This window comes from Cibotium barometz, chromosome 19 (genome assembly GCF_041138505.1).
Source record: "Cibotium barometz isolate CiBa-2024 chromosome 19, ASM4113850v1, whole genome shotgun sequence".
Lineage (NCBI taxonomy): Eukaryota > Viridiplantae > Streptophyta > Polypodiopsida > Cyatheales > Cibotiaceae > Cibotium > Cibotium barometz.
The window spans coordinates 12,116,590-12,143,733 of NC_141064.1; the positions used below are offsets into that span (position 1 = coordinate 12,116,590).

The window sequence follows — 27,144 nt, forward strand, 5'->3', positions numbered from 1 at the left end:
TGTTTTGCATTGCTAACCTTATTGTAAACTATGATCCTTTGGAGAATTACTGCAAGATTTGCATTGCTAACCTTTTGGAAGCTTGTTCCTTAGGAGGGTTAGCAGAAGTATTATTTTAAGATTTGCACTGCTAACCGTTGATTTACGGCGCTTGGATCAACTGGATTAACTCCGTTGCTGCTGTGGAGAGGGATTCTTTTCAAGCCTGTAAGAGATTGAACCACTGAGCGGAATTTGGCGGCATATGTTTTCACCACCTTGGGTTCCACTATTTTCACGATATGAACTGCAGGCCGCAAGCGATCCATCTTCGGATTATTGGTATTATTAATATTATGGAAATTAATTAGTAGTTGCAAATTACGTGCATGGGCACACTCAATCGCATGAAGACGAGAAGGCCAAGCAGTGGACATCGAGCCGAGCGCCATTGAGTCGGAATGGAGAGAAAGCATGAAGGCGCCAAAGGCGACTACAGAAGAAAGCATGGAGATAACCACCCACCACCATGCATGATTAACGATGATGAGCCCATGATAGCTGATGATAAACACAAGCAACATTAAGTCCACCACCCTAGCAACCGTAAACCCTAACCGTAAAACAGACATGCACCACAAACCCTAATTAGAAACCCTAACTAGAAACAAGCAATAAGGCATTCAAACAGAATTGAAAAACCTCTTAATAAAAACCCAAACTGAGCTTTTTAACATGCCTGTCCCCTTGCAGCCCTCCACGCAAGAGCAATTAGGCCCCTTGCTGCCCTCAACATTCCCACCCATCAACAAAGGCATAGGTATGAAGGAGGAGCCACGAATTACCTGCACGAGAACCAGTCGAGACAAACTCCATCGCCACTGGAGACGAGAAGGTGAAACAGTGGGCATGCATAATAAAAGAGAAGTGAAAAACCATGAAGGCAAAGATGACATTATCCCACTGCTCTAAACTTATTTCAGTAAAATTAATTTAAAAAAAAACTATGTTGGATGCCTATTAAGGTGAAGTGTTATTTTTTCTTTCTTAAAAAAAAATAAAAAAATTAAGGGAATAGAAGAAGTGCTAAAGTGGTAAAGTATAAGCGTAGATATCCTAGGACCATATCTCATGGTAAACAAGCCCTTGCTTGTTAGCCAAACTAGTAATTGTATATTAATTTCAAAAAGAAAAATGTGGTACCACTAAAATAGTTCTAAACACAAACCCCAAACTAGTGAATTGTCATTTAAAAAAGATTACCGAGTCTAACACTACTTTTGCAAGTCGTGATCTTTTCAACACCGTCTTGTTTTTCTATAGGCCTGTTTGTTTACTTTTTTGGACAATGTGAAGGAAAAAATTGAGAATACGAGTTTATTAACATGTTTAAAATGGTCACAGGTAATCTTCTTGTTTTCAGGATCGGATCTTCGTGTAGACAATTTTCACTCCAGCTCTCTCTTAATGGCGTGTGGCGGTTTGCAAATCCCTCTCACGCACACGCGGACGCGCGCTTTCGCCTCCTTCGCATCTTTCTCTGTCACACACGACACTCTCACTCTCTCACACACGCGCGCTCTGTCGCCTCCTTTGCATTTCTCTCCCTCTCTCTCACACACATATACACTCTTTCCCTCTCTTACACAGACTCTCTCACGCACATATAAAACACTCTCTCTCTTTCTCCCGCGTGCAGATTGCTAAGGGCTGTATTTATATACCTCTTGAACTGTAGCTGTAGCACAGACTTTGGGCATGTTGTACTGATCGGCACCAACAATATACACATTCATGGCTTTCAAGTATAATATGTTGTATTCAGTCATACCAGCAACATAGACGATGTCTTCTAAGCATATATTATAATTGCATACTTTGCCAAAGTTATTGACCGGATTAGACTTCATGCAAGGGCATATTCAATCACAAAACACTGCATTGTAGCTATAATCAAGATGGGCCATTGAATCCACAAGTGGTGGGAACAAAGTGAGCTTCTGATGATCAAAGGGAAAGAGAAGCTCTGATATTATGTCGGCTTCATGTAGAAAGTTGATGGGCTCAGGCTGCTGCGTCTCGAACACCTGCATAAAATAACTCACAAAGTTACGTATATTAAGCTGCAGCTAACTGTAAGTTGTAACTTGTAAACTTAATACTGAGTTGAGCATTAGTTAATAAAATGAAATTATAAGGTTTGAAGAATTACGACAACAGTTGTTTTATTGATACGCATTGCTAACCCTTGGAACGTGATATTATAAGCTACGATCCATGAAGAAAAGTATTAATATGTGTTTTGCATTGCTAACCTTATTATAAACTATGATCCTTTGGAGAATTACTGCAAGATTTGCATTGCTAACCTTTGGAGGGTTAGCAGAAGTATTATTTTAAGATTTGCACTGCTAACCTTTGATTTACGGCGCTTTGGATCAGCTGGATTAACTCCGTTGCTGCTGTGGAGAGACCTTTTCAAGCCTGTAAGAGATTGAACCACTGAGCGGAAATTGGTGGCATCTGTTTTCACCACCGTGGGTTCCACTATCTTCACGATGCGAACTGCAGGCCGCAAGCGATCCATCTTCGGATTATTGGTATTATTAATATAATGGAGATTGATTAGCTCTTATAATAATTCGAAGTAGCCTTAGAAGCTACATTAAGTAAGACGATGGAAGAAACGCCGAAGTTCTGATGGGGTTTTTAAGGACGGATGATTGTTGACGGAGTCGTCGTTAATAACGTAACGAATCACGGTCTCCCTCAGCTTATTGACCAGGTTTCCACGCGTCTTTGGCGAAGCAAAATCTGAAAATCTAGTACACACTAGTCCGCATTAAATTTGACACTGGCCCAGACCCATTCGTCCACTCAACTGGGCCAACCCAAACACCCTTTTTCAACCCCATTACACAAAAAAGACAAACATTCTAGAGACTCTCATATGTCATGTCGTCATACGAGAGGCAAACCATCCTCACGACTTTGAAGAAATCCCTTCTACTCCATCAGCACATTTTTTTTCAACCAATCTAAATAAGGACAACTCCTCAATCTACTCTTCCCAAAATGTACACTACAAGCTTATTTTATAACTAAAACATATAATAAATCAATCCTTAAAATAAGGGCAATGAAAAATCTTAATGTTTTTTTCATAATTCCACTAGCCGGTAAAAATACATTAAGTTGCTGTATTTTCCAATCACTTCTCCCATGCCCACACGTGCGGGACTTGGACATGCAAAATATCTAGCTGAGGAGGGATGAGTGGGTTTTTTCACGAGGTTTCCATCTCTGTAAATCCCTAACATTCCCACATATTCATCATGTGTGAGTTCCAACTTCCAAGTCTTACTTGGACCTTGAGTCTATGTTACAATTGTGTCTTATCTTTGGTCCATAAAACTGTGCTTAGGTCCTTTTTTCTTTCCCATGTCTATATGATATGTGCACACTTGCACACACTTTTGTGCATGCTCACAAAAATGTGTGCATGCACAAATGCACACGTGCACACACATGCATGCACAAACACACACGTGCATGTACATGTACATCCATCATGCGTGTGGGCACACACACATGTGCTCTTGTGTATGCAAGCACACGTGCATGCATGCACGCACACTCACATGTACAAATCATGTGCACAAAGACATACACCCATTTCAATGTCTTTCTGTGCACCATGTCTCCATATTTATATCTGAAACACAAATGCCAAGTGCTACTTCATCTAAATTGCCATTAAAGTACCTTAATCCTTTCATCTACCTGGAGTGAGGCAATATCATTATCTAAACTAAATGCTTCTTGATGTACGTGCTTTCTACTTTAGGCCACCTAAAAATCATATTAGTCAAAACTTCCAAGTTCATATGGTACTCAATCAATGAATACTTTCTCAAACCACTTGAATATTCACAAGCTCATATGCTTTGACTATTAGTACTCAATCAACCAATTTACTTTGTCAAACCATTTGAAAATATGGTAGATATACTCGATGATTCTAGAAGCAAGCCAAAATGTAATAATGTTATGGATGCACTTTTGTACTAAAATCATGTATATCATGACCTTCCAAATGTCATTAATAAAAGGCATGATATAGACACACGTGAGCAAAGTGCCATTTTTATCAATCCTCGAGACCAAATTTTCCATGGATCTTTTAAGATGAGTTTGCATAATATCAATCCCCAAGAGCAAATTTTCCGTGGATCTTTTAAGATGAGTTTGAATAATATCAATCCCTTGAGTTGATTCATGTTTCATTACCTAAAAATGAAATTGAAGCTCCGTTTCGATGATCAACATAGGTAACATGAAGTACTATTAAGTCATATATTTAAGGATATACTTTCTGGCCTCAACATTGCAAAATATCATATGAAAATGCCACTACTAGCATATATAATAAAAATTCACATTCTAAAATTTTTGGGGATGGTTTCAAATTATTTTTCCTTACCAATGAATGCCTAAATTTACATTTTGGGTGAAAGCACGTATAGGTCACCTAAAAGGGAATGTCGAGGACATCAGTTTTTTGGCACTTAAAAGTAGGCTTTGAAAAGTACTAAAAAGTCCAAATTTTACAAATTCAAGCTGTTGGTCACGCTAGTAATTGCATGGCGATTTGGCAAAGGTTAGTTGTCACACACACATGAATGCAACCTGCTGAAAATAGACCTAGTGTGGCCCTGCTCTGTCACTCTCTGTCTTTGGCAACAATTATACTTACACAGTTGAATGCAATTTACTGAAAGTAGACCTATCTCTCTCTCTTTCTTTCTGTGAGTGAGCTATGCTACATGTATCTCTTCCCACGTGAATGAAGCTCTCTCTCTCTCTCTCTCTCTCTCTCTCTCTCTCTCAGGGCGAGCTACGCTATAGGTCTAGAATCTTCCCACATGAATGAAGGTCTCTCTTCCTACACTCTCTAGAGATTTTCATCTCTTGCTATAGGTCTCTCTTCCCACATGAATGAAGGTCTCTCTTTCTACAGTCTCTAGAGATTTTCATCTTTGGTCATAGATCTTCTCTGCGGGTCATTTGGAACATTTGATTAGAAGTATATGGTTCATTAGTACTTTACCATTGCTAGAAGTATCATCATGCAGGTATGAACTTTATACTTGCTTACTCTAAGAAGTAGCATAATCACCACACGACGTGTTTTCAGCACTACTAAAAAGCACTTCATCACTGCTAGAAAGTACTAAAAAAATGATGTTCATGTTGCAGGGAAAGTACTGTTGTGAAAAGTTCAACACTACTGAAGAGTACTGCTGCACAACACTACTGAAGTCCTTGAAAGTACTACAACAATGGCGCAAATTGAAGAAATGGAAAACAACTCAATTCAATAGTACTTTATCATTGCTAGAAGCATCATCATGCAGGTACGAAACTTTATACTTGCTTACTCTAAGAAGTAGTGTAATCACCACACAACAGTTCTTCAGGACTACTGAAAAGCACTTCATCACTGCTAGAAAGTACTAAAAATGGTCTTCATGTTGTAGAAAAAGTACTGCTAAAAAGTACAACACTACTGAAAAGTACAACACTATTGAAGTCCTTAAAAGTACTACAACAATGGTGCAAATTAAAGAAATGGCTAGTAGCTCAATTCAATAGTACTTTATTCTATTTTACGACGGGCTTCAGCTTTTGGGTCGAGTTGGGTTTCGGCCATAGCAGCACCTTGGTGGTGGAAACTTTATACTTGCTTACTCGAAGAAGTAGCGTAATCACCACACACAACAGTTCTTCAACACTACTGAAAAGCACTTCATCATTCACTGCTAGAAAGTACTAAAAAATGGTCTTCATGTTACATGAGAAGTACTGTTGAAAAGTACAACACTATTGAAGTCCTTTAAAGTACTACAACAATGGTGCAAATTGAAGAAATGGCTAGCAGCTCAATTCAATAGTACTTTATCATTGCTAGAAGCATCATTATACAGGTATGAAACTTACTTGCTTACTCACCACCTATCCTGCTACCACAACCACCTCCACAAAATATTACCCCGATCAATCAAGTTTTGATCAAAGAACTATTGGAAGAAAGTGAATATCGGTGTGAGTCTGAACTTAATCAAGACTATTACGAGGAGACATAGGATATTGTCCCCGACTTCTATGTTATGCTAAGAGCAACATGAGTGCACGTGTTTCAAACCTCTGACCAATGGAAAGGGAAATATATGATCATAACAACTCGGAGGCCCACAATATAATGCTTTCATTTCCAAGGACCTCTTAGAGTAGTAGAGTTCCCACACAAACTAGGTACTTCTACTTAGTATGAAGCTCCACAAGAAGCTATCACAGCTCCAAAGTGTGGAGTTGACCACTTGATTAAGTACTGTCTATATAAGGCAAACAGGGAATCATCAAGTTCCACAAATGCTTCAACAACTCTTTGCTTGATTAGTATATGACCATGACATATTATAGCAATATTAAATGTGCTAACATGTGCCCAAATCCACCAAAAAACAAAGACAAGGTGCATGTTAATGAGACATCGATTCCTACCTCAAAAAAAGGTAGGAAAAGACTACTAAAAAGGGTAGGCATCGGATGACTCAATGGTCCTGATCCATGATGGTTTGAATGAAGGGACAATAGAAACAGGTCCCAATGGGATCACATCAAGAAATTGTCTCTATATAGATAACTCCTAAACAAATGGCCCTAGAAAGGTGAACCACCCCAAAAGGCACAGCAGAATATCCTAATGTAGAACCAAAAAATTGAAAAACTTGAATTAGGAGATTGCTTAGAGAGGCTAAAGAGAAAAGTGAACAAAAGCTTAAAAAATATAAAATCCTTGAAATGGTATAGGATCTCAGATATAGAGTCCTCCGATCAATCACCTCATCATTGAAATAAATGCCAAGTCCCTTCCGAGCAGCCATGTTCACTGAAAACAAATTCTTCGAAATACGTGGCATATGTAAAACATCATGTAAAGTAGCAGAGGAACCAAAAGAAATGTTACCAACTCCATGGACAAGTAAGGAGGTGTCATCTCCAATGCGTAGAGAAGAAGAAAGCGGTTTGTAATCCTCCATAATGTGAGAATGTTTGGTCATATGTGACAAAGCGCCACTATCACCAATCCACTCAATTTCTTCATGTGTGGCACTCACCTCTGCATCAGAAGTGATCTCTGTGACCACAAGGAAGGAATCCTGTGAAGAAATGGGAGAATCTATAACTACCATGTATGCCACTTTGGCATTGCCCTCCTCTGGAACCTTATCCTTGCATTTGTCCTTGGAGTCTTTGTCAGCATCTTTGGAGGTGTCCTTGGCTTTGTACTTGGCTTTGGCGGCTTTGGAATCATTACGCTTTGCAAAACACCGAGCCTCCATATGGCCATGCCTGCCACAATAGGCACACTCCTCTTCTTTCGAACCTTTGGATTCCTTAGAACCCTTGCTTTTGCCCGAATGAATAAAACAATGAGCAAGGGGCCTATTTATAGCCCTTGGAATACATGGGGAACTCGCCGACTGCTGATCGGCCAGTCATAATGCCTTAAATGCTTATTAAATTGGTCCTCCTCCTTGCACCTGCTCTGCTGCCCTTATTTGCTGGTTCAGCCGACCACGTCTATGGGCAGCCGACATCACCTATCCTGCAGCCGACACACTTCTGGCAGCCAACCGACTGCATCACCCCTCCCTGATCCTAGTTTGTCCTGCTCCAAGTCATCCACAGATGCTACACCTGAGGTTCCTAAATTCTCGTTCTTCCTTTCTATTACTCGCTCATACTCTTTATCTGGCTGCTTCTTCTGGAACTAGCCCTGAGAATGTCCATGGCATCTATGATGCACATGACATGGTGACAAAGGGCCACACACCTGCTCCTTCAAGAAGCAATTGCGTATAAAACGACCAAGTATGGTAGTTGGTAGCAGTCAGCTTCATGGAATTACTCACTTGAGGGGTGAATAGGATGGCACATGGGAAGGGGTTGGGATGAGGGTTTGTGGGAGGGGAGAAACAAGAGAAGTGGTGGTGGTGGGGAATATGGAAGGAAAAGAAGCAGGAATCTGGGAATAAGGTAGAGAAACAGGAAGCTCGAAAGAAGATCCCTGTGAATTTGGGGCTTGGGATCAGGGAGAAGAAAAGAGAATCCCCGAATGAGAAGAATGACTATGACCAGAAGCAATATCTCCGATAACGCAACAAAATCCTCCTCTTCAACAAAGTTGATCAGAAAATCAACAAACTCCTCCTCGAAAGCTGAGTGCAGCCAAGAGAAAGGAAGGAGAAGAAGGGATGGGAGGGTGGGAAACCAAAAGGAGAGGTAAGAAATGACTCCCCTGCATGGCCTCACAAATCTGGCCAGATACAGCATGAAATATGCACATATCTGCCCAATCTGGAGATGATCATGCCAACAATGAACACAGAGATTTTGAACATCTGGAAGCTTGGTTTTATCAATGTCCTGCATGTTTTGTATCTTCTCCACCATGCGGTCTGTTAGCTCATAAATCAGCCCCATGGTTGCTCCTCCTCGATCTGCTAATCGAAGAATCTTCAAGATGGGTACACATCTTGATAATCATCTTGGCATCTTTCCAAAAAGAGGGTCCTAAGATTATTCCTGTAACCTCCTCTGTAGCCAACATATTCAGCACACAGTTCATCGTTCCTACCTCCTACATAGAGGGAAGCCGGCATTGAAGGGTGGACCTCAGCATTGGAGCAAGGAACAGTCCTCATCATCACCATTCAACCTATCCCTCTCATCCCGAGAAGGATCTTCATCTAGGACAACATCATAGATCTATTTAGATCTCATTGTAACCCATTCATCTAATATAGCTGCATTGCATTGACACTAATTGTCTATCTCTTAAGCATCATTAAGTGAAGTTTAGTTAGCCTAAGGTTGTGATTACTACAATTAATCCCTCACATGTCACATTGGTATCAGAGCGTTACAAGGTAGCCAGTCTTAGATCATTTTCATTCCATCATTCATTCAGTCAATCATCAAGTTAATCGCTTCCGCAAGGTTAAATCCAGTTCTCAAAATCTTGCAAGCCATCCTTAGGGATTTCCCCTTAGGCATGCATTAGTAACCCATCCATCTACATTCTTGCTCAGCATATATGGTTGCACATGATTTGCATAGCAGTCATCCTAGCAATCAATCTTACATTTGCAAGGCTTACATGTTTTGCCCATGAGTTCTATAGGGAAGAATGACATCCATCATCAAAGGAGTAAATGGTGTTTTGAGCTTCAACTGGCAACAGCAGGGAGTTCTATTTCACATAAGAAGACAGAAGTTTGCTCCAACATCGCCTCAGAAGGTTCAAAGGTTCAGGAACGACGGAGATGGTGTGTGAAAGGATTCTACAGACAGGTCAAGGGTGACTTAGGTATTTTCAAGCAATTTTAGCAACATTTGCCATTCAGTTCCCGCAGTAGACAAGTCTTTGGCTCAAAGGATTCAAATCCTACAGTCGACCTCAGTCCCGACAAAAGAAGTCAGAAAAGGGCAGTGGTTTCACTGGAGAAGGACCAGGAGTATACCACCCAGTAACAGTTTAGCAGAGGGGAATGTCACGTGCACACCCATGAGGTGTACAAGTGGCATGGCATCATCAAGCATCCGTAAACATTAAGCAGGACATTTAAGCATTAATCCAAGTATTATTTAGGCATATATCAGCATAAGCATGTGTATGGGACTATTTCAGTACCATCTTCAGCACATAAGGCATTCATAGCATCTAGGGCATTTAATAGCATCAGGTCATGGGCATTTATGGCAGCCAACAACAGTCATTGGCAGCCAACAGCAGTTCATAGCATTTATTGTAAGTTGTGAAGGTACAGAAGGCTGGCCGATTGGAAGAACTCTTCATCTACCCATTTAGCATCAATGGAAAGATAGTTCTTAAACTTTACAAGGTAATGCCTGACAACTTTGCCTGCAACAAGCTTGCATTCCTTGTGATACACAATCTTCTCTAACTGCAAGATCTCCTCAAGCTCATCCACTTCTGGTGGATCCTCAATGACCATTTCAATGGGCTCCGACCCTACATACTTGTCTTGTGACCTTGCAATGGCTGTCCGCACTTGAGAAAAAGTAATATCCAAGTCTCTTACATACTCATCAGTTGCAAATATCTCATCCTTTGTGCGAAAGATGGATGACAAAACCACCTTACCATAAACAATCTCAAACGGGGCCTTTCCCGTAGATGCATGTACCGTGTTGTTGTATGCAAATTCCACAAGCGGTAAGTACTTCTCCCAAGAAGACTTCTGATCCGCCACATTACATTTCAAGAGATCCAACACGGCTGAATTTACAGCCTCACTTTGCCCATCCGTTTGAGGGTGATAAGCTAACGAGAAGTCCAATCTGGTGCCCATGTTATCAAATAGACCCGCCAAAAGAGACTTGTAGTCCTGGGATCTCTATCTCCCACAATGGACTTCGGCATTCCATGATGTTTGAACACTTATGCAAGATATATTTTAACCATATGCTCAGATTTGATGGTTCTTTTGACCGGCAAGAAGTGAGTTTGCTTGCTAAACTTGTCTACAATTGTCCAAATTGCATCATTACCCTGTTGGGTCTGTGGCAAGTCCATAATGAAATCTATTGTAATACTTTTCCATGGCTGCATGGGAATAGGCAATGGCTGAAGCAAACCTGGTGCCTTTTCCCTATCAAATTTCATCTTTTGACAAGTGATACATGCGCGTGCATGTGCCTCTATGTCCTTCCACATACCTGGCGAAAAGGAATACCACTCAATCATGTGCGTAGTAGGCATTATGCCTCTATGACCAGCATATGGAGGAGCATGGCACTCATCCAAAACCTTTTGTCTCATGTCAAACACCACACATAGGCAATTATCTTTCATGAGAAAACCCTCTTTGATCAGATAAGAGGCATGTGCATAACCAGCCAACAAATCAGCCCAACTAGTGGCAAAATCAACATCCGTATGATACAAATCACGCATGGCAGACAAGGATCCATGAGAGGCAACCGAGATAGCTACTACATACGGCTTTCGTGACAATGTATCTGCCACTACATTCTTGTTTCCTAGGGTGTGCAAGATCTGAAAATGAAACATAGAGAGGAAATTGGCCATCCTCATATGCTTCTCTGACAGTTTAGTTTGGTAAGTAATGTTTCCATATAGTAAGTGCATGAATTACAACCAAGAGCTCTTTCTCATAAATGCCAAGATATAGCTCTGCATCATGCAATCTACAGCTCTCATAAGCCACGGCATGTCCCTCTTGATTTAGGACAACTCCTATGCAATTTCCACATGCATCACATTCCACACTAAAACGCTTTTGCAAATCCGGAATGATCAACACTAGACCACACGGAGCACTTCCGGTATATTCACTGTGACAATGCTTGCATATCCATCTCTTGGAGCCGCCCCATCTCCCCTTATTATCGACAGTGATGTCCACTTGCTCCCATCCAAGAAATTTCTTCCATCCCACTGCTAAAATTGAGAAATTGAAGAGAAAGAAAGGAGTTTGAAATTTGAAAAAATTAAAGAAGATGGCTAAAATTTGTGAAATTAAACTCAAAATTGGGAATTTTGAGCAAAATTCTGAAATTTTGGCCGCATGGTGAGAAACCCTAAAATTTGAAAAAAAAATAGGGTTAGAAAATTTGAAAAAAAAATTAGGGTTTGTAAAATTGGGAAAAAATCTATGCAATTAGAGGATGGAGTTGCTCAAAATTGGGACAATTTCAAGAACCAACTAAAATTTGGAACTAATTCCATAATTGGAAAAAAAATTAAAATTAGGGTTTGCAAATTGGGAGAAATTAATTCAGCTGATAATGATATGGGGATGAAGAGGAAGAATAGAAGAGGAGGAGAAGAAGATGAGGAAAGAAGAAGGGAGAAGAAGAAGGAGAAGAAGAAGAAGAAAGAAGAAGAGGGAAGAAGAAGGGGACAGGGGTGGCACACAATGCAAGGGGGCAAGATAGAGACGGGCGGCTGAGACAAAGGAGGGAGGCGAAGAGCAGGAAGGAAAAGGGAAGCGAGAGAAAAAGGGGGAGGCAGAAGCGTTGCACTTCGCAAGGAGAACGATGGCGGCAAATGCAAGCTCCACGACGACTCACGAATGCGACGAAAGTGAAACGGTAGACCCAAAACGGCTAAAGTCCCAAAAAAAAAAACCCTTACCTCACGTTTTTTATGTAAGAAACGTTTCTTATTGTAAGAAACGTTTCTTATTGAAAGAAACGTCCTGTGCGTTTCTTTTCAAGAGAGACGCGTTTCTTTGCTGCTATGGCAGTAAAGGGATGATGCCAATCATCCAAGATCAATCATCAAGCTTCGCAGGAGGGGATGTCACATGCACAGATGTGAACATGATTAAATCCCCTATTTTAGCTAGGATTAGGAGTCTTTTAGGCATTGGCTAGATTTTTTGGTATGCTGCTGTCCAAGGACCTGGCCGACAGCAATCGGGTAGAGGTAGGGGCAGTTTCATGAGCCTATAAATAGCAAGGATCAGTTCAGTCAGTATTCATCTGATCCATGATGGGCTTAGGTTTCCTTTTGGAGGCCATGTTGGCTAGGATCTATGTACATCTTGATACATATATACAGGAAACACTGTTTCAGCAACATCTATCGCTCTTCTCTCTATTCACCTTTTTGTTTTGTTCAGTTCTTAGGACAGGCAATTCTCCACATGCTACAATCACATTCCGATCTTTTTAGTCTTTCTTCATCTTCATGTCCCACATGCGTGTGAATCCTAGAGGAAACATTTTGAGGAATACCATGGGTTGAAGAGCCATGATCCTCTTGTTCCTTGCTCATTACCTATGTCAGCAGAAAAACCTGTCCCAATTGTGGACAACTCCAAGGACAAAGGGGAAAAGTAAGGGCTTTGCATGGTTTGCATCCGAATTGGGGGCTGAAAGAGGGCTGATGCGGGGCTAGTTCATGCATCAACATGTCTTTCCCCTGTATCACCTATCATGAGATAGTAATACAGCTTTAGCCACCTCCATGGCATCTGGTCATGCTTTCTCCGTAGGCTCTCCTGCAAAGGTAGCTCCAAAGCAGCTTAGTATGAGACCTAGTAAATAGTGTGCTCCCCTTCCTTTGAGATTGCTACAACAGCTCATTATTCTCTGCCCGCATCATGCAGGACTGTCCTCTCCATGTGGCTATATAGGTTAGCAATCTCATCTTGCATGGCTGCCGGCTGGAGACTGAAGTAACCTGAGTGTTCTGGCTCTCACGAACAACCCATGCCCACAAGCAGTCAGCAATTATGAAGCTAAAATTCTGAATGCATAAAAACCCAAGCATCCACACAAGCAATCATGCAGCCACCAAACACCTATGTGAGTGACTCTAAATTTAAAGTAAATAACAGGATTTCCAAGTTGAGAACCGTTTCCACCCTTTGCAATGGAACTTGAGCTCATGTATTGCTTGATGCAAAAGTTCAAGGCTATGAATTCACATAGGGAGATGCAAGCCATACATTATGATATTCACTTACAAGGAAGATCATACCACAAAAAGAACCACTTTAGACATTGTTTTTTTTAATTCCATCCTAGTCACAACACCAGTGCCAAGTGCGGGTGGCAAAACATAACGCTTCAGGCCAAACAACTTCATCATGCATAGCATCAAACTACGGCGTCCCTAATCATGGCATTAGTGAGTAGGACGGGTGCATGATCAAATGCTTCAGCCATTAACTCGATCTAGCATAGACTGTCATCTATGTCTACAACATGCATAGAGATGCCATGTCATTCATAGGCTTAGACTTAGGCAACCCCACTCGTGTCATCTTTTCACAAGACCAATAACTTTATTTGGCAAGGCATAGAGCACAAAAGCAAGTGCAGGATCATTTTGGTGTTTATATTCTGACATAGAAACCTTCGTGCTGGATTTCTATTCTATTATTTCACAATGGCAGACTCAGCCATGATGAAGGCTAGGTTCTGTGCTAAGCAGTACAGACAAAACCATGTAAAACTCAGCAAGCGAAAATAGAAAATCGCTTCATCTCTGAGACTATCAAAGGTATGTGAGCACATGAGATTTTCCATGTATGCAAGTGATGCAATCAGCAGAAGACAAAATAGATAACAAATAAATAAATAAATACCAGGGAATTTCTTGGAAAGGCGCCATTGGTGCAGCACATGACTGAAAACGTTGATGAGCGATGTTGCGATGAGAGCTTGCGACGCCCAACAAAAAGATCCGAGCCGTTGATCGGAGGGGCGACGCAGCCACCAAGGACTGCCATGTTTGCAGCTTGGCTGCAACAGGAAAACGTTGATTGTATTGCTCTATGCAAGAGCTTCCCCTGTCTGCTCTCTGAAGGCTCACCGCCCACCACACTAGCAGACAAATGCACCGGTTTACCCGCTTCCGACCGCCATCAAGTCTAGACCCTAAAGGTACCATTTCACACGTGGGTGCCTCCCACAAAGTTTGTAATGCCATTTCACATGTGGGCACCTCTCATATGTGCCCACAATTGGATGCAAGATAGATCTTGCCCCTTCTTCACGTCCCTCTCTTTGACAAATTGATCATTGTGATCTCAAACAAGGGATTCTATAATGAGGATGAGAACACGCTTACAATTTTTTTTTGGGGTTTGGTCGCATATATAATTGGTCCTTTCGTCACACATGTTGCAAAAAAGTAGTTACACAAGCAAAGGAGGGGAGACTTTGTATACCTAATCCATCCACATATTTGACCCTCCAAGTATCACTAGCTTGCCCAAGAAGAAAGCATTAAGTTTCAAGGTTGTAATACCTTTCAAAAATAGGATGTTTACCACTCAACTAAAGAGTGGTAAAACTTTTACCCCCTCAAAAGAAGATTTCATTTTTCAAAACTCATATAGTCAAAAAATTCAAGCATCGGAGACCTATGATCGGACTACGCAGAGACTCTTTCCTCGTCCCAACCCCTCCTCCTCTTGCTTAGCTCCGACTTCTCCTTCTCAAACTACCCCATCCCCCAAATAAAAATAACAATGTGCACGCACGCACTCACACACACACACACACATTTTTTCTTGTTCTAGAACACCCCTTCATAGCATAATGATTGTAAAACATTAGGATACAATATAGGATACAATGATGGGTTACATGCGCCTTCTATTATTATACAAAGAAATTTTGGTTGCGCCAAATCTAAGAAATTCCATGACACTGTGGAATGAAGGGATGTAATGCATGAAAAATATGAGTAATCACCATGTAAACATGATGCCTAAGTGTGTTTAGTCTCTCACCAAGAGAATGGAAATAGCCTTCCACAAGCCAAGAGAGAAGCCATGAGCTCCAAGAAACATAAGTTTCCATTTCTAAAAATGATCATCAAAAGTTACAACCATGGTCCAAGTCCCCTCTTTTATACATGGACTTGTCCCATTATTAACCCTATTGAATAAAGTTCCTACTTTATTACAAACCATCCCTTCCCAAAGATTTTGTCCTCAAAATCAATAACATGTACAATCTCAAAGTATGAGACTCTAATGTAATCAATGGGAAGTGGTTAAGAGTTCTCAAGTACATCCAAAGCACATATACAATGAAAATCCGGATGTATACAAGTCCACAAAGCTTCAAGCCCAAAGTGTATGAGTGGGACTGTTATGACAGCCCTTCTAGTCGATGAAGACCCTTGAAAATCCTTCATTTAGACTCCATATATTGGGCTGAAAATGATATGTACACTCAGCCATATGTAGCCCACATCATAATCTTTCATTAGGATACGCCATGAAGCTTGTTGGAGTAGAAAAATAGGCCCAATAGTAGACCTTCCCAAAGCTGTCCAGAAATTACAGCATGTATACTTCTTTGTGTTGAGTTTGAGAGAGTTGATGGATTTAGAGTTGATGAAGCTATGAGTGCTCCCAGAATCCACAAGAATATGTGCAACCCTCCCATTGATGGTCCCCACCAACCTTAGTGTGCTTGGGTTCTTGCAACCCGCCAACAACTCTTCTTGTGAGATAGAGCATATGCAAGCTGAAATTTCTGCATTGGTAGGCATGTCTCCGTCCACAAGGCTTTCCTTAACTCCACTTCCCGGATCAAATGGAAACTCACCATCCTCCGTGATGAAAGAATGGTCTTCAAGTGACTCCTCATGTGCTTCTTCATTGCAATCCTCCCATTCCTCAACGTCATGAGAGTCATCCCTCATCCATGAGGATCATAGTGGCCATAATCTTCTTTGATTTGCACACATGCCCAGGTGACCACCTCTCTTTGCACTTGAAACATAGCCCATTGCTTCTCAACTCCTCAATCTTTGGATCATCCATTCTTTGAGTCTTCTTGAAGGGTTGAAAGGGCTTCTTCTTCATGAAGTCACTACTCTTTTTGGCATCAAATTGATGTATCCCATTCTTTGGCTGTCCACCCCCAAATGATGTAGGAGTTCTTGGATTAGAGGATGGTAATGTAGAGGTAGGACCTTTCCCAAAATTGTAAGAAGTAGTGGTGGGTTTGAGTGTGTCTTTGGTGAAGGTCATGGGCTGAGACCTCTTGTACTTTGGCTCATAGAGTTCGGCTAACCTCATAGCTTCTTTGAGAGAGCTAGGCCTTTGAGCCGTCACATCCGCCTTAATGAAGTGTTCAAGCCCATGCATAAACTTTTTCATCTTCATGTCTTCACTCAAGCCTTCCACGTACATTGAAAGCTTCAAAAATCTCTTGATGTAACCTCTCACCATCATCCCCTTTTGAGAAAGCTCATACCATTCTTCATGGTATCGGTCAAGCAGTAAGGGTGAAATGAAGGCCAAGTTCATCTCCCGCTTCAATCCTTCCCAAGTTGATGGCGTGTTCCCTTGTTTGACCAAGTGCCTCCACCATTGATGAGCATAATCTTCAAGATGTAAGGAGGAAAATTGTACCATATCACGCTCACTTTTTAGGTAAAGTTGGAAATAGGTGTCAAGCTTGGTAGCCCACTCCTCCAACTCTTGCGGAGATGACCCGTCACCTTTGAACTTTGATAGTGAGATTTTGTCTTTGACATCCTTAGAAGATATGTGGGATGGGTTATCATGTTGGGTAGAGGGCTTGAATCTTTGCATCTTCGAGTATGACTCCATAAATTGTGCAAAGTCTTTGTAATCCCTCTTGATGATATTCGACAATTCCATCCACTTCTCGTGAGCATCCCTTTGTCTTTGGGCAAAGGACATTTGATTCCAATCGAGTGCAATCTCCTCATCATTCACAAACACCTCATCCTCTTCCCTTGAATGCATTGCCCTAGAAGAGGTAGGACCCTTTGATGCATTGAGGTGAGACAAACCCGAATGAAAAGAAGGAGGAAACATGTCCTTGACAAGAGGTCTCCGTGCATCCGCCATGAATCCCCGAGTGGATGCTCCCAATGGATCCTCTTGTACGGCCTTCATGGAATCCTCATTCAAAATGCCCTTGCCTTTTCTTTGCTCATAGTCACCATAATTCCCATGCTTTTCTTGTGCTTGAGACTTCCCAAACTTGTCCTCCATCACACCAATCCGTGAGGATAATGTTTCAAAATGAGAATCAAGCTTGGAGTCTAAGGTCTCCAACCGTTGTATAAGCATTTGCATGAGGGTGTCATGGTTAACCGCCGCTTGTGTCCCTTGAAAAATTTGATTATGTACATTGCCCCCATTGTTGTCATTGATGAATGCATCCCTTGCATCCATATTACCTTCCATGTCCTCATCACCAATGATCATTTCTTGCACAACATCCCCACCCTTGCGTGGTCTTCCCTTCGGCATAGTGAAGAAATGCAAGATGTTGGTAGAATGCCCAAATGATGTCGGAATTGGACAAATGAAGGTTCTATGGGTAGGTAATGGTGTCTACTATCCTCCCAAATGAACACAGTAAGAATTAGGTGTGGGCAAGTACTCTCTGTTTTAGGGTTTGTGCGGGACAGCTGAAAGTAGTAATTTGGCTCTAAAACGCAAAATATATGTCGGTATGCTCACCCTTACTCCACCATCTAGGATCACGAATTCCTGGTACCCATGATGGTAGATTAGAATCTACTACATTTGTGACATCATTCTCATAGTAACATCCCAAATTGGTTCAATAGGAATTTTCACCTCTGATGATAGAAATGCCATCATAGGTTGGTGACATCCCATGGTTCCCACACTACTTTGCTATCCCTTAGTAGGATTTTGATCTTATTTTTAGATCAAGGACTGTAGACCTCTTCCGTGGCTTTAAACATTCTATTCATGAGGTCATTCTCTGACTCATTTAGGGAGTAAGCTCCTGTTCATCCCCTCTTTTTTGAATTGGCTTTAGAATGTCCAATTTTCTATATCTGAGATCCTATACCATTTCAAGGATTTTATATTTTTTAAGCTTTTGTTCACTTTTCTCTTTAGCCTCTCTAAGCAATCTCCTAATTCAAGTTTTTCAATTTTTTGGTTCTACATTAGGATATTCTCCTGTGCCTTTTGGGGTGGTTCACCTTTCTAGGGCAATTTGTTTAGGAGTTATCTATATAGAGACAATTTCTTGATGTGATCCCATTGGGACCTGTTTCTATTGTCCCTTCATTCAAACCATCATGGATCAGGACCATTGAGCCATCCAATGCCTACCCTTTTTAGTAGTCTTTTCCTACCTTTTTTTGAGGTAGGAATCGATGTCTCATTAACATGCACCTTGTCTTTGTTTTTTGGTGGATTTGGGCACATGTTAGCACATTTAATATTGCTATAATATGTCATGGTCATATACTAATCAAGCAAAGAGTTGTTGAAGGATTGGTGGAACTTGATGATTCCCTGTTTGCCATATATAGACAGTACTTAATCAAGTGGTCAACTCCACACTTTGGAGCTGTGATAGCTTCTTGTGGAGCTTCATACTAAGTAGAAGTACCTAGTTTGTGTGGGAACTCTACTACTCTAAGAGGTCCTTGGAAATGAAAGCATTATATTGTGGGCCTCCGAGTTGTTATGATCATATATTTCCCTTTCCATTGGTCAGAGGTTTGAAACACGTGCACTCATGTTGCTCTTAGCATAACATAGAAGTCAGGGACAATATCCTATGTCTCCTCGTAATAGTCTTGATTAAGTTCAGACTCACACGGATATTCACTTTCTTCCAATAGTTCTTTGATCAAAACTTGATTGATTAGGGTAATATTTTGTGGAGGTGGTTGTGGTAGCAGGATAGGTGGTGAGTAAGCAAGTAAGTTTCATACCTGTATAATGATGCTTCTAGCAATGATAAAGTACTATTGAATTGAGCTGCTAGCCATTTCTTCAATTTGCACCATTGTTGTAGTACTTTAAAGGACTTCAATAGTGTTGTACTTTTCAACAGTACTTCTCATGTAACATGAAGACCATTTTTTAGTACTTTCTAGCAGTGAATGATGAAGTGCTTTTCAGTAGTGTTGAAGAACTGTTGTGTGTGGTGATTACGCTACTTCTTCGAGTAAGCAAGTATAAAGTTTCCACCACACCAAGGTGCTGCTATGGCCGAAACCCAACTCGACCCAAAAGCTGAAGCCCGTCGTAAAATAGAATAAAGTACTATTGAATTGAGCTACTAGCCATTTCTTTAATTTGCACCATTGTTGTAGTACTTTTAAGGACTTCAATAGTGTTGTACTTTTCAGTAGTGTTGTACTTTTTACCAGTACTTTTTCTACAACATGAAGACCATTTTTAGTACTTTCTAGCAGTGATGAAGTGCTTTTCTGTAGTGCTGAAGAACTGTTGTGTGGTGATTACACTACTTCTTAGAGTAAGCAAGTATAAAGTTTCGTACCTGCATGATGATGCTTCTAGCAATGATAAAGTACTATTGAATTGAGTTGTTTTCCATTTCTTCAATTTGCGCCATTGTTGTAGTACTTTCAAGGACTTCAGTAGTGTTGTGCAGCAGTACTCTTCAGTAGTGTTGTACTTTTCACAACAGTACTTTCCCTGCAACATGAAGACCATTTTTTTAGTACTTTCTAGCAGTGATGAAGTGCTTTTCAGTAGTGCTGAAAACACGTCGTGTGGTGATTATGCTACTTCTCAGAGTAAGCAAGTATAAAGTTCATACCTGCATGATGATACTTCTAGCAATGGTAAAGTACTAATGAACCATATACTTCTAGCAATGGTAAAGTACTAATGAACCATATACTTCTAATCAAATGTTCCAAATGACCCGTAGAGAAGATCTATGACCAAAGATGAAAATCTCTAGAGACTGTAGAAAGAGAGACCTTCATTCATGTGGGAAGAGAGACCTATAGCAAGAGATGAAAAACTCTAGAGAGTGTAGGAAGAGAGACCTTCATTCATGTGGGAAGATTCTAGACCTATAGCATAGCTCGCCCTCAGAGAGAGAGAGAGAGAGAGAGAGAGAGAGAGAGAGAGAGAGAGAGAGAGAGAGAGAGAGAGAGAGAGAGAGTCACCAAGAGAGACCTGTAGCATAGCTCGCTCACAGAAAGAGAGAGAGAGAGAGAGAGAGAGAGAGAGAGAGAGAGAGAGATAGAGAGCTTCATTCACGTGGGAAGAGATACATGTAGCATAGCTCACTCACAGAAAGAAAGAGAGAGAGATAGGTCTACTTTCAGTAAATTGCATTCAATTGTGTAAGGATAATTGTTTTTAAGACAGAGAGTGACAGAGCAGGGCCACACTTGGTCTATTTTCAGCAGGTTGCATTCATGTGTGTGTGACAACTTTAGAACCTTTGCCAAATCGCCATGCAATTACTAGCGTGACCAACAGCTTGAATTTGTAAAATTTGGACTTTTTAGTACTTTTCAAAGCCTACTTTTAAGTGCCAAAAAACTGATGTCCTCGACATTCCCTTTTAGGTGACCTTACGTGCTTTCACCCAAAATGTAAATTTAGGCATTCATTGGTAAGGAAAAATAATTTGAAACCATCCCCAAAAATTTTAGAATGTGAATTTTTATTATATATGCTAGTAGTGGCATTTTCATATGATATTTTGCAATGTTGAGGCCAGAAAGTATATCCTTAAATATATGACTTAATAGTACTTCATGTTACCTATTTTGATCATCGAAACGGAGCTTCAATTTCATTTTTAGGTAATGAAACATGAATCAACTCAAGGGATTGATATTATTCAAACTCATCTTAAAAGATCCACGGAAAATTTGCTCTTGGGGATTGATATTATGCAAACTCATCTTAAAAGATCCATGGAAAATTTGGTCTCGAGGATTGATAAAAATGGCACTTTGCTCACATGTGTCTATATCATGCCTTTTATTAATGACATTTGGAAGGACATGATATACATGATTTTAGTACAAAAGTGCATCCATAACATTATTACATTTTGGCTTGCTTCTAGAATCATCGAGTATATCTACCATATTTTCAAATGGTTTGACAAAGTAAATTGGTTGATTGAGTACTAATAGTCAAAGCATATGAGCTTGTGAATATTCAAGTGGTTTGAGAAAGTATTCATTGATTGAGTACCATATGAACTTGGAAGTTTTGACTAATATGATTTTTAGGTGGCCTAAAGTAGAAAGCACGTACATCAAGAAGCATTTAGTTTAGATAATGATATTGCCTCACTCCAGGTAGATGAAAGGATTAAGGTACTTTAATGGCAATTTAGATGAAGTAGCACTTGGCATTTGTGTTTCAGATATAAATATGGAGACATGGTGCACAGAAAGACATTGAAATGGGTGTATGTCTTTGTGCACATGATTTGTACATGTGAGTGTGCGTGCATGCATGCACGTGTGCTTGCATACACAAGAGCACATGTGTGTGTGCCCACACGCATGATGGATGTACATGTACATGCACGTGTGTGTTTGTGCATGCATGTGTGTGCACGTGTGCATTTGTGCATGCACACATTTTTGTGAGCATGCACAAAAGTGTGTGCAAGTGTGCACATATCATATAGACATGGGAAAGAAAAAAGGACCTAAGCACAGTTTTATGGACCAAAGATAAGACACAATTGTAACATAGACTCAAGGTCCAAGTAAGACTTGGAAGTTGGAACTCACACATGATGAATATGTGGGAATGTTAGGGATTTACAGAGATGGAAACCTCGTGAAAAAACCCACTCATCCCTCCTCAGCTAGATATTTTGCATGTCCAAGTCCCGCACGTGTGGGCATGGGAGAAGTGATTGGAAAATACAGCAACTTAATGTATTTTTACCGGCTAGTGGAATTATGAAAAAAACATTAAGATTTTTCATTGCCCTTATTTTAAGGATTGATTTATTATATGTTTTAGTTATAAAATAAGCTTGTAGTGTACATTTTGGGAAGAGTAGATTGAGGAGTTGTCCTTATTTAGATTGGTTGAAAAAAAATGTGCTGATGGAGTAGAAGGGATTTCTTCAAAGTCGTGAGGATGGTTTGCCTCTCGTATGACGACATGACATATGAGAGTCTCTAGAATGTTTGTCTTTTTTGTGTAATGGGGTTGAAAAAGGGTGTTTGGGTTGGCCCAGTTGAGTGGACGAATGGGTCTGGGCCAGTGTCAAATTTAATGCGGACTAGTGTGTACTAGATTTTCAGATTTTGCTTCGCCAAAGACGCGTGGAAACCTGGTCAATAAGCTGAGGGAGACCGTGATTCGTTACGTTATTAACGACGACTCCGTCAACAATCATCCGTCCTTAAAAACCCCATCAGAACTTCGGCGTTTCTTCCATCGTCTTACTTAATGTAGCTTCTAAGGCTACTTCGAATTATTATAAGAGCTAATCAATCTCCATTATATTAATAATACCAATAATCCGAAGATGGATCGCTTGCGGCCTGCAGTTCGCATCGTGAAGATAGTGGAACCCACGGTGGTGAAAACAGATGCCACCAATTTCCGCTCAGTGGTTCAATCTCTTACAGGCTTGAAAAGGTCTCTCCACAGCAGCAACGGAGTTAATCCAGCTGATCCAAAGCGCCGTAAATCAAAGGTTAGCAGTGCAAATCTTAAAATAATACTTCTGCTAACCCTCCAAAGGTTAGCAATGCAAATCTTGCAGTAATTCTCCAAAGGATCATAGTTTATAATAAGGTTAGCAATGCAAAACACATATTAATACTTTTCTTCATGGATCGTAGCTTATAATATCACGTTCCAAGGGTTAGCAATGCGTATCAATAAAACAACTGTTGTCGTAATTCTTCAAACCTTATAATTTCATTTTATTAACTAATGCTCAACTCAGTATTAAGTTTACAAGTTACAACTTACAGTTAGCTGCAGCTTAATATACGTAACTTTGTGAGTTATTTTATGCAGGTGTTCGAGACGCAGCAGCCTGAGCCCATCAACTTTCTACATGAAGCCGACATAATATCAGAGCTTCTCTTTCCCTTTGATCATCAGAAGCTCACTTTGTTCCCACCACTTGTGGATTCAATGGCCCATCTTGATTATAGCTACAATGCAGTGTTTTGTGATTGAATATGCCCTTGCATGAAGTCTAATCCGGTCAATAACTTTGGCAAAGTATGCAATTATAATATATGCTTAGAAGACATCGTCTATGTTGCTGGTATGACTGAATACAACATATTATACTTGAAAGCCATGAATGTGTATATTGTTGGTGCCGATCAGTACAACATGCCCAAAGTCTGTGCTACAGCTACAGTTCAAGAGGTATATAAATACAGCCCTTAGCAATCTGCACGCGGGAGAAAGAGAGAGAGTGTTTTATATGTGCGTGAGAGAGTCTGTGTAAGAGAGGGAAAGAGTGTATATGTGTGTGAGAGAGAGGGAGAGAAATGCAAAGGAGGCGACAGAGCGCGCGTGTGTGAGAGAGTGAGAGTGTCGTGTGTGACAGAGAAAGATGCGAAGGAGGCGAAAGCGCGCGTCCGCGTGTGCGTGAGAGGGATTTGCAAACCGCCACACGCCATTAAGAGAGAGCTGGAGTGAAAATTGTCTACACGAAGATCCGATCCTGAAAACAAGAAGATTACCTGTGACCATTTTAAACATGTTAATAAACTCGTATTCTCAATTTTTTCCTTCACATTGTCCAAAAAAGTAAACAAACAGGCCTATAGAAAAACAAGACGGTGTTGAAAAGATCACGACTTGCAAAAGTAGTGTTAGACTCGGTAATCTTTTTTAAATGACAATTCACTAGTTTGGGGTTTGTGTTTAGAACTATTTTAGTGGTACCACATTTTTCTTTTTGAAATTAATATACAATTACTAGTTTGGCTAACAAGCAAGGGCTTGTTTACCATGAGATATGGTCCTAGGATATCTACGCTTATACTTTACCACTTTAGCACTTCTTCTATTCCCTTAATTTTTTTATTTTTTTTTAAGAAAGAAAAAATAACACTTCACCTTAATAGGCATCCAACATAGTTTTTTTTTAAATTAATTTTACTGAAATAAGTTTAGAGCAGTGGGATAATGTCATCTTTGCCTTCATGGTTTTTCACTTCTCTTTTATTATGCATGCCCACTGTTTCACCTTCTCGTCTCCAGTGGCGATGGAGTTTGTCTCGACTGGTTCTCGTGCAGGTAATTCGTGGCTCCTCCTTCATACCTATGCCTTTGTTGATGGGTGGGAATGTTGAGGGCAGCAAGGGGCCTAATTGCTCTTGCGTGGAGGGCTGCAAGGGGACAGGCATGTTAAAAAGCTCAGTTTGGGTTTTTATTAAGAGGTTTTTCAATTCTGTTTGAATGCCTTATTGCTTGTTTCTAGTTAGGGTTTCTAATTAGGGTTTGTGGTGCATGTCTGTTTTACGGTTAGGGTTTACGGTTGCTAGGGTGGTGGACTTAATGTTGCTTGTGTTTATCATCAGCTATCATGGGCTCATCATCGTTAATCATGCATGGTGGTGGGTGGTTATCTCCATGCTTTCTTCTGTAGTCGCCTTTGGCGCCTTCATGCTTTCTCTCCATTCCGACTCAATGGCGCTCGGCTCGATGTCCACTGCTTGGCCTTCTCGTCTTCATGCGATTGAGTGTGCCCATGCACGTAATTTGCAACTACTAATTAATTTCCATAATATTAATAATACCAATAATCCGAAGATGGATCGCTTGCGGCCTGCAGTTCATATCGTGAAAATAGTGGAACCCAAGGTGGTGAAAACATATGCCGCCAAATTCCGCTCAGTGGTTCAATCTCTTACAGGCTTGAAAAGAATCCCTCTCCACAGCAGCAACGGAGTTAATCCAGTTGATCCAAGCGCCGTAAATCAACGGTTAGCAGTGCAAATCTTAAAATAATACTTCTGCTAACCCTCCTAAGGAACAAGCTTCCAAAAGGTTAGCAATGCAAATCTTGCAGTAATTCTCCAAAGGATCATAGTTTACAATAAGGTTAGCAATGCAAAACACATAGTAATACTTTTCGTCATTCTCCAGCTTATAATATCACTTTCCAAGGGTTACCAATGCATATCATATAAACAACTCTTCTCGTAATTCTTCCAACCTTATGATTTGATTTTATTAACTAATGCCAAGCTCAACTGAGTATTATGTTTACAAGTTACAACTTGAAGTTAGCTGCAGCTTAATATACGTAATTTTGTGAGTTAATTATTTTATGCAGATGTTGGAGATGCAGCAGCCTGAGCCCATCAACTTTCTACATGAAGCCGACATAATATCAGAGCTTCTCTTTCCCTTTGATCATCAGGAGCTCACTTTGTTCCCACCACTTGTGGATTCAATGGCCCATCTTGATTATAGAGAGTGTATGGGTGAGAGAGAGATGGAAAGGAGGCGACAGAGCGAGGGCGCGTGTGTGTTGAAGAGAGAGTGTGTGTGAGAGAGAGAGATACAAACCGCCACACGCCATTAAGAGAAAGCTGGAGTGAAAATTGTCTACACGAAGATCCGATCCTTAAAAAAAGAAGATTACTTGTGACCATTTTAAACATGTTAATAAACTCGTATTCTCAAATTTTCCTCTACATTGTCGAAAAACTAAACAAAGACGCCTATAGAAAACCAACACGATGTTGAAAAGATCACGGCTTGCAAAAGTAGTTTTAGACTCAGTAATCTTTTTTAAATGACAATTTATTAGTTTGGGGTTTGTGTTTAGAGCTATTTTATTAGCACCACATTTTTCTTTTTGAAACTAATATACAATTACTAGTTTTTGATTCACACGGCTAACAAGCAAGGGGCTTGTTTACCATGAGATGATACCTTACACCACTTTAGCACTTCCCCTATTCCCCTCAAAAAAACGAAAAAAGAACACTGCACCTTAATAGGCACCCAACATAATTTTTTGGGATTAATTTTACTATAATATGCCTTATTTGTCTAAGATCTAATATGACTATTTGGGACCATTAATTAACGTTAGAGGACTGGGGTAGTAGGTGGGTAAGTGGATCCATTAATTAACATTAGGGGAGTAGGGAGTTGGTGGTGGTGGTGAGTGCTTATCTCCATCTTTCTTCTCCAGTCAACTTCACCTTCATGGTTTGTCTCTTCACTTTCATGGTGCATGCCCACTGCTTCATCGTCTCGTCTCCAGTGGTGATGGAGTCTGTCGACTAGTTCCCATGCAGGTAATTCGTGGCTCCTTCTTGGTTTTTCAATTTTGTTTGCATGCCTTGTTGCTTGTTTCTAGTTAGGGTTTGTGGCGCATGGACCTACTTTACGGTTAGGGTTTATGGTGGCAGCTACTGCTAGGGTGGTGGATTTAATGTTGCTTATGGTTATCATGGGCTCATTATCTGTAATCGTGCATGGTGGTGGGTGGTTATCTCCATGCTGTCTTCTCTAGTTGCCTTCACCTTCATGGTTTATCTCTCCATGCCGACTCAATGGTGGAGCTGCTATACAACTCAATGTGCTTGGCCTTATCGTCTCCATGTGATTGAGTTTGTCACTTGGCTCCCATGCACGTAATTTCCAACTACTTTCGATTATGTTTGGACACCTTGTTGCTTGGTTCTGGACACCTTGTTGCTTGGTTCTGGTTAGGGTTTGTGGTGCATGTCATCTTTATGGTTTAGGGTGGTATATTCGTGGTTGTCATGGGCTCATCTCTCCCCACTGGGCTATCATGCATGGCTAT

The 27,144-nt window shown here is 40.6% G+C and overlaps 2 protein-coding genes across 3 annotated transcripts; one reads left to right on the plus strand and one right to left on the minus strand.

Moving 5' to 3' along the window:
* Positions 1-1,159: 1,159 nt before the first annotated feature.
* On the minus strand, positions 1,160-14,379 carry LOC147628231 (VQ motif-containing protein 18-like). Of its 2 annotated transcripts, XM_086814118.1 has the most exons (3): positions 14,193-14,379; positions 2,396-2,801; positions 1,160-2,066 (listed from the first exon to the last, which is right to left on the minus strand). In XM_086814118.1, exons 2-3 carry the CDS (start codon positions 2,564-2,566, stop codon positions 1,902-1,904), a joined length of 336 nt encoding a protein of 111 aa, XP_086670244.1. In that variant the 5' UTR covers positions 2,567-2,801; positions 14,193-14,379; the 3' UTR covers positions 1,160-1,901. The 2 variants fall into 2 exon arrangements, with proteins under 2 accessions (XP_086670244.1, XP_086670245.1); XM_086814119.1 differs by lacking the exon at positions 2,396-2,801.
* An 8,047-nt stretch (positions 14,380-22,426) lies between these two features.
* Positions 22,427-24,279, plus strand: LOC147628232 (VQ motif-containing protein 18-like). Its single transcript, XM_086814120.1, has 2 exons — positions 22,427-23,043; positions 23,373-24,279. The coding sequence occupies exons 1-2, from the start codon at positions 22,873-22,875 to the stop codon at positions 23,535-23,537; spliced, it is 336 nt and encodes a 111-aa protein (XP_086670246.1). The 5' UTR covers positions 22,427-22,872; the 3' UTR covers positions 23,538-24,279.
* The last annotated feature ends 2,865 nt before the right edge of the window (positions 24,280-27,144 follow it).

What these genes read in the sequence shown, in the direction of transcription:
- LOC147628231 (XM_086814118.1), bottom strand. Translation starts at nt 2,566, where the DNA reads ATGGATCGCTTGCGGCCTGCAGTTCGCATCGTGAAGATAGTGGAACCC. An exon ending in CAAAGCGCCGTAAATCAAAG is followed by an intron (nt 2,067 to 2,395) that starts GTTAGCAGTGCA and finishes TATTTTATGCAG; the next exon opens with GTGTTCGAGACGCAGCAGCC.
- LOC147628232 (XM_086814120.1), top strand. Translation starts at nt 22,873, where the DNA reads ATGGATCGCTTGCGGCCTGCAGTTCGCATCGTGAAGATAGTGGAACCC. An exon ending in CAAAGCGCCGTAAATCAAAG is followed by an intron (nt 23,044 to 23,372) that starts GTTAGCAGTGCA and finishes TATTTTATGCAG; the next exon opens with GTGTTCGAGACGCAGCAGCC.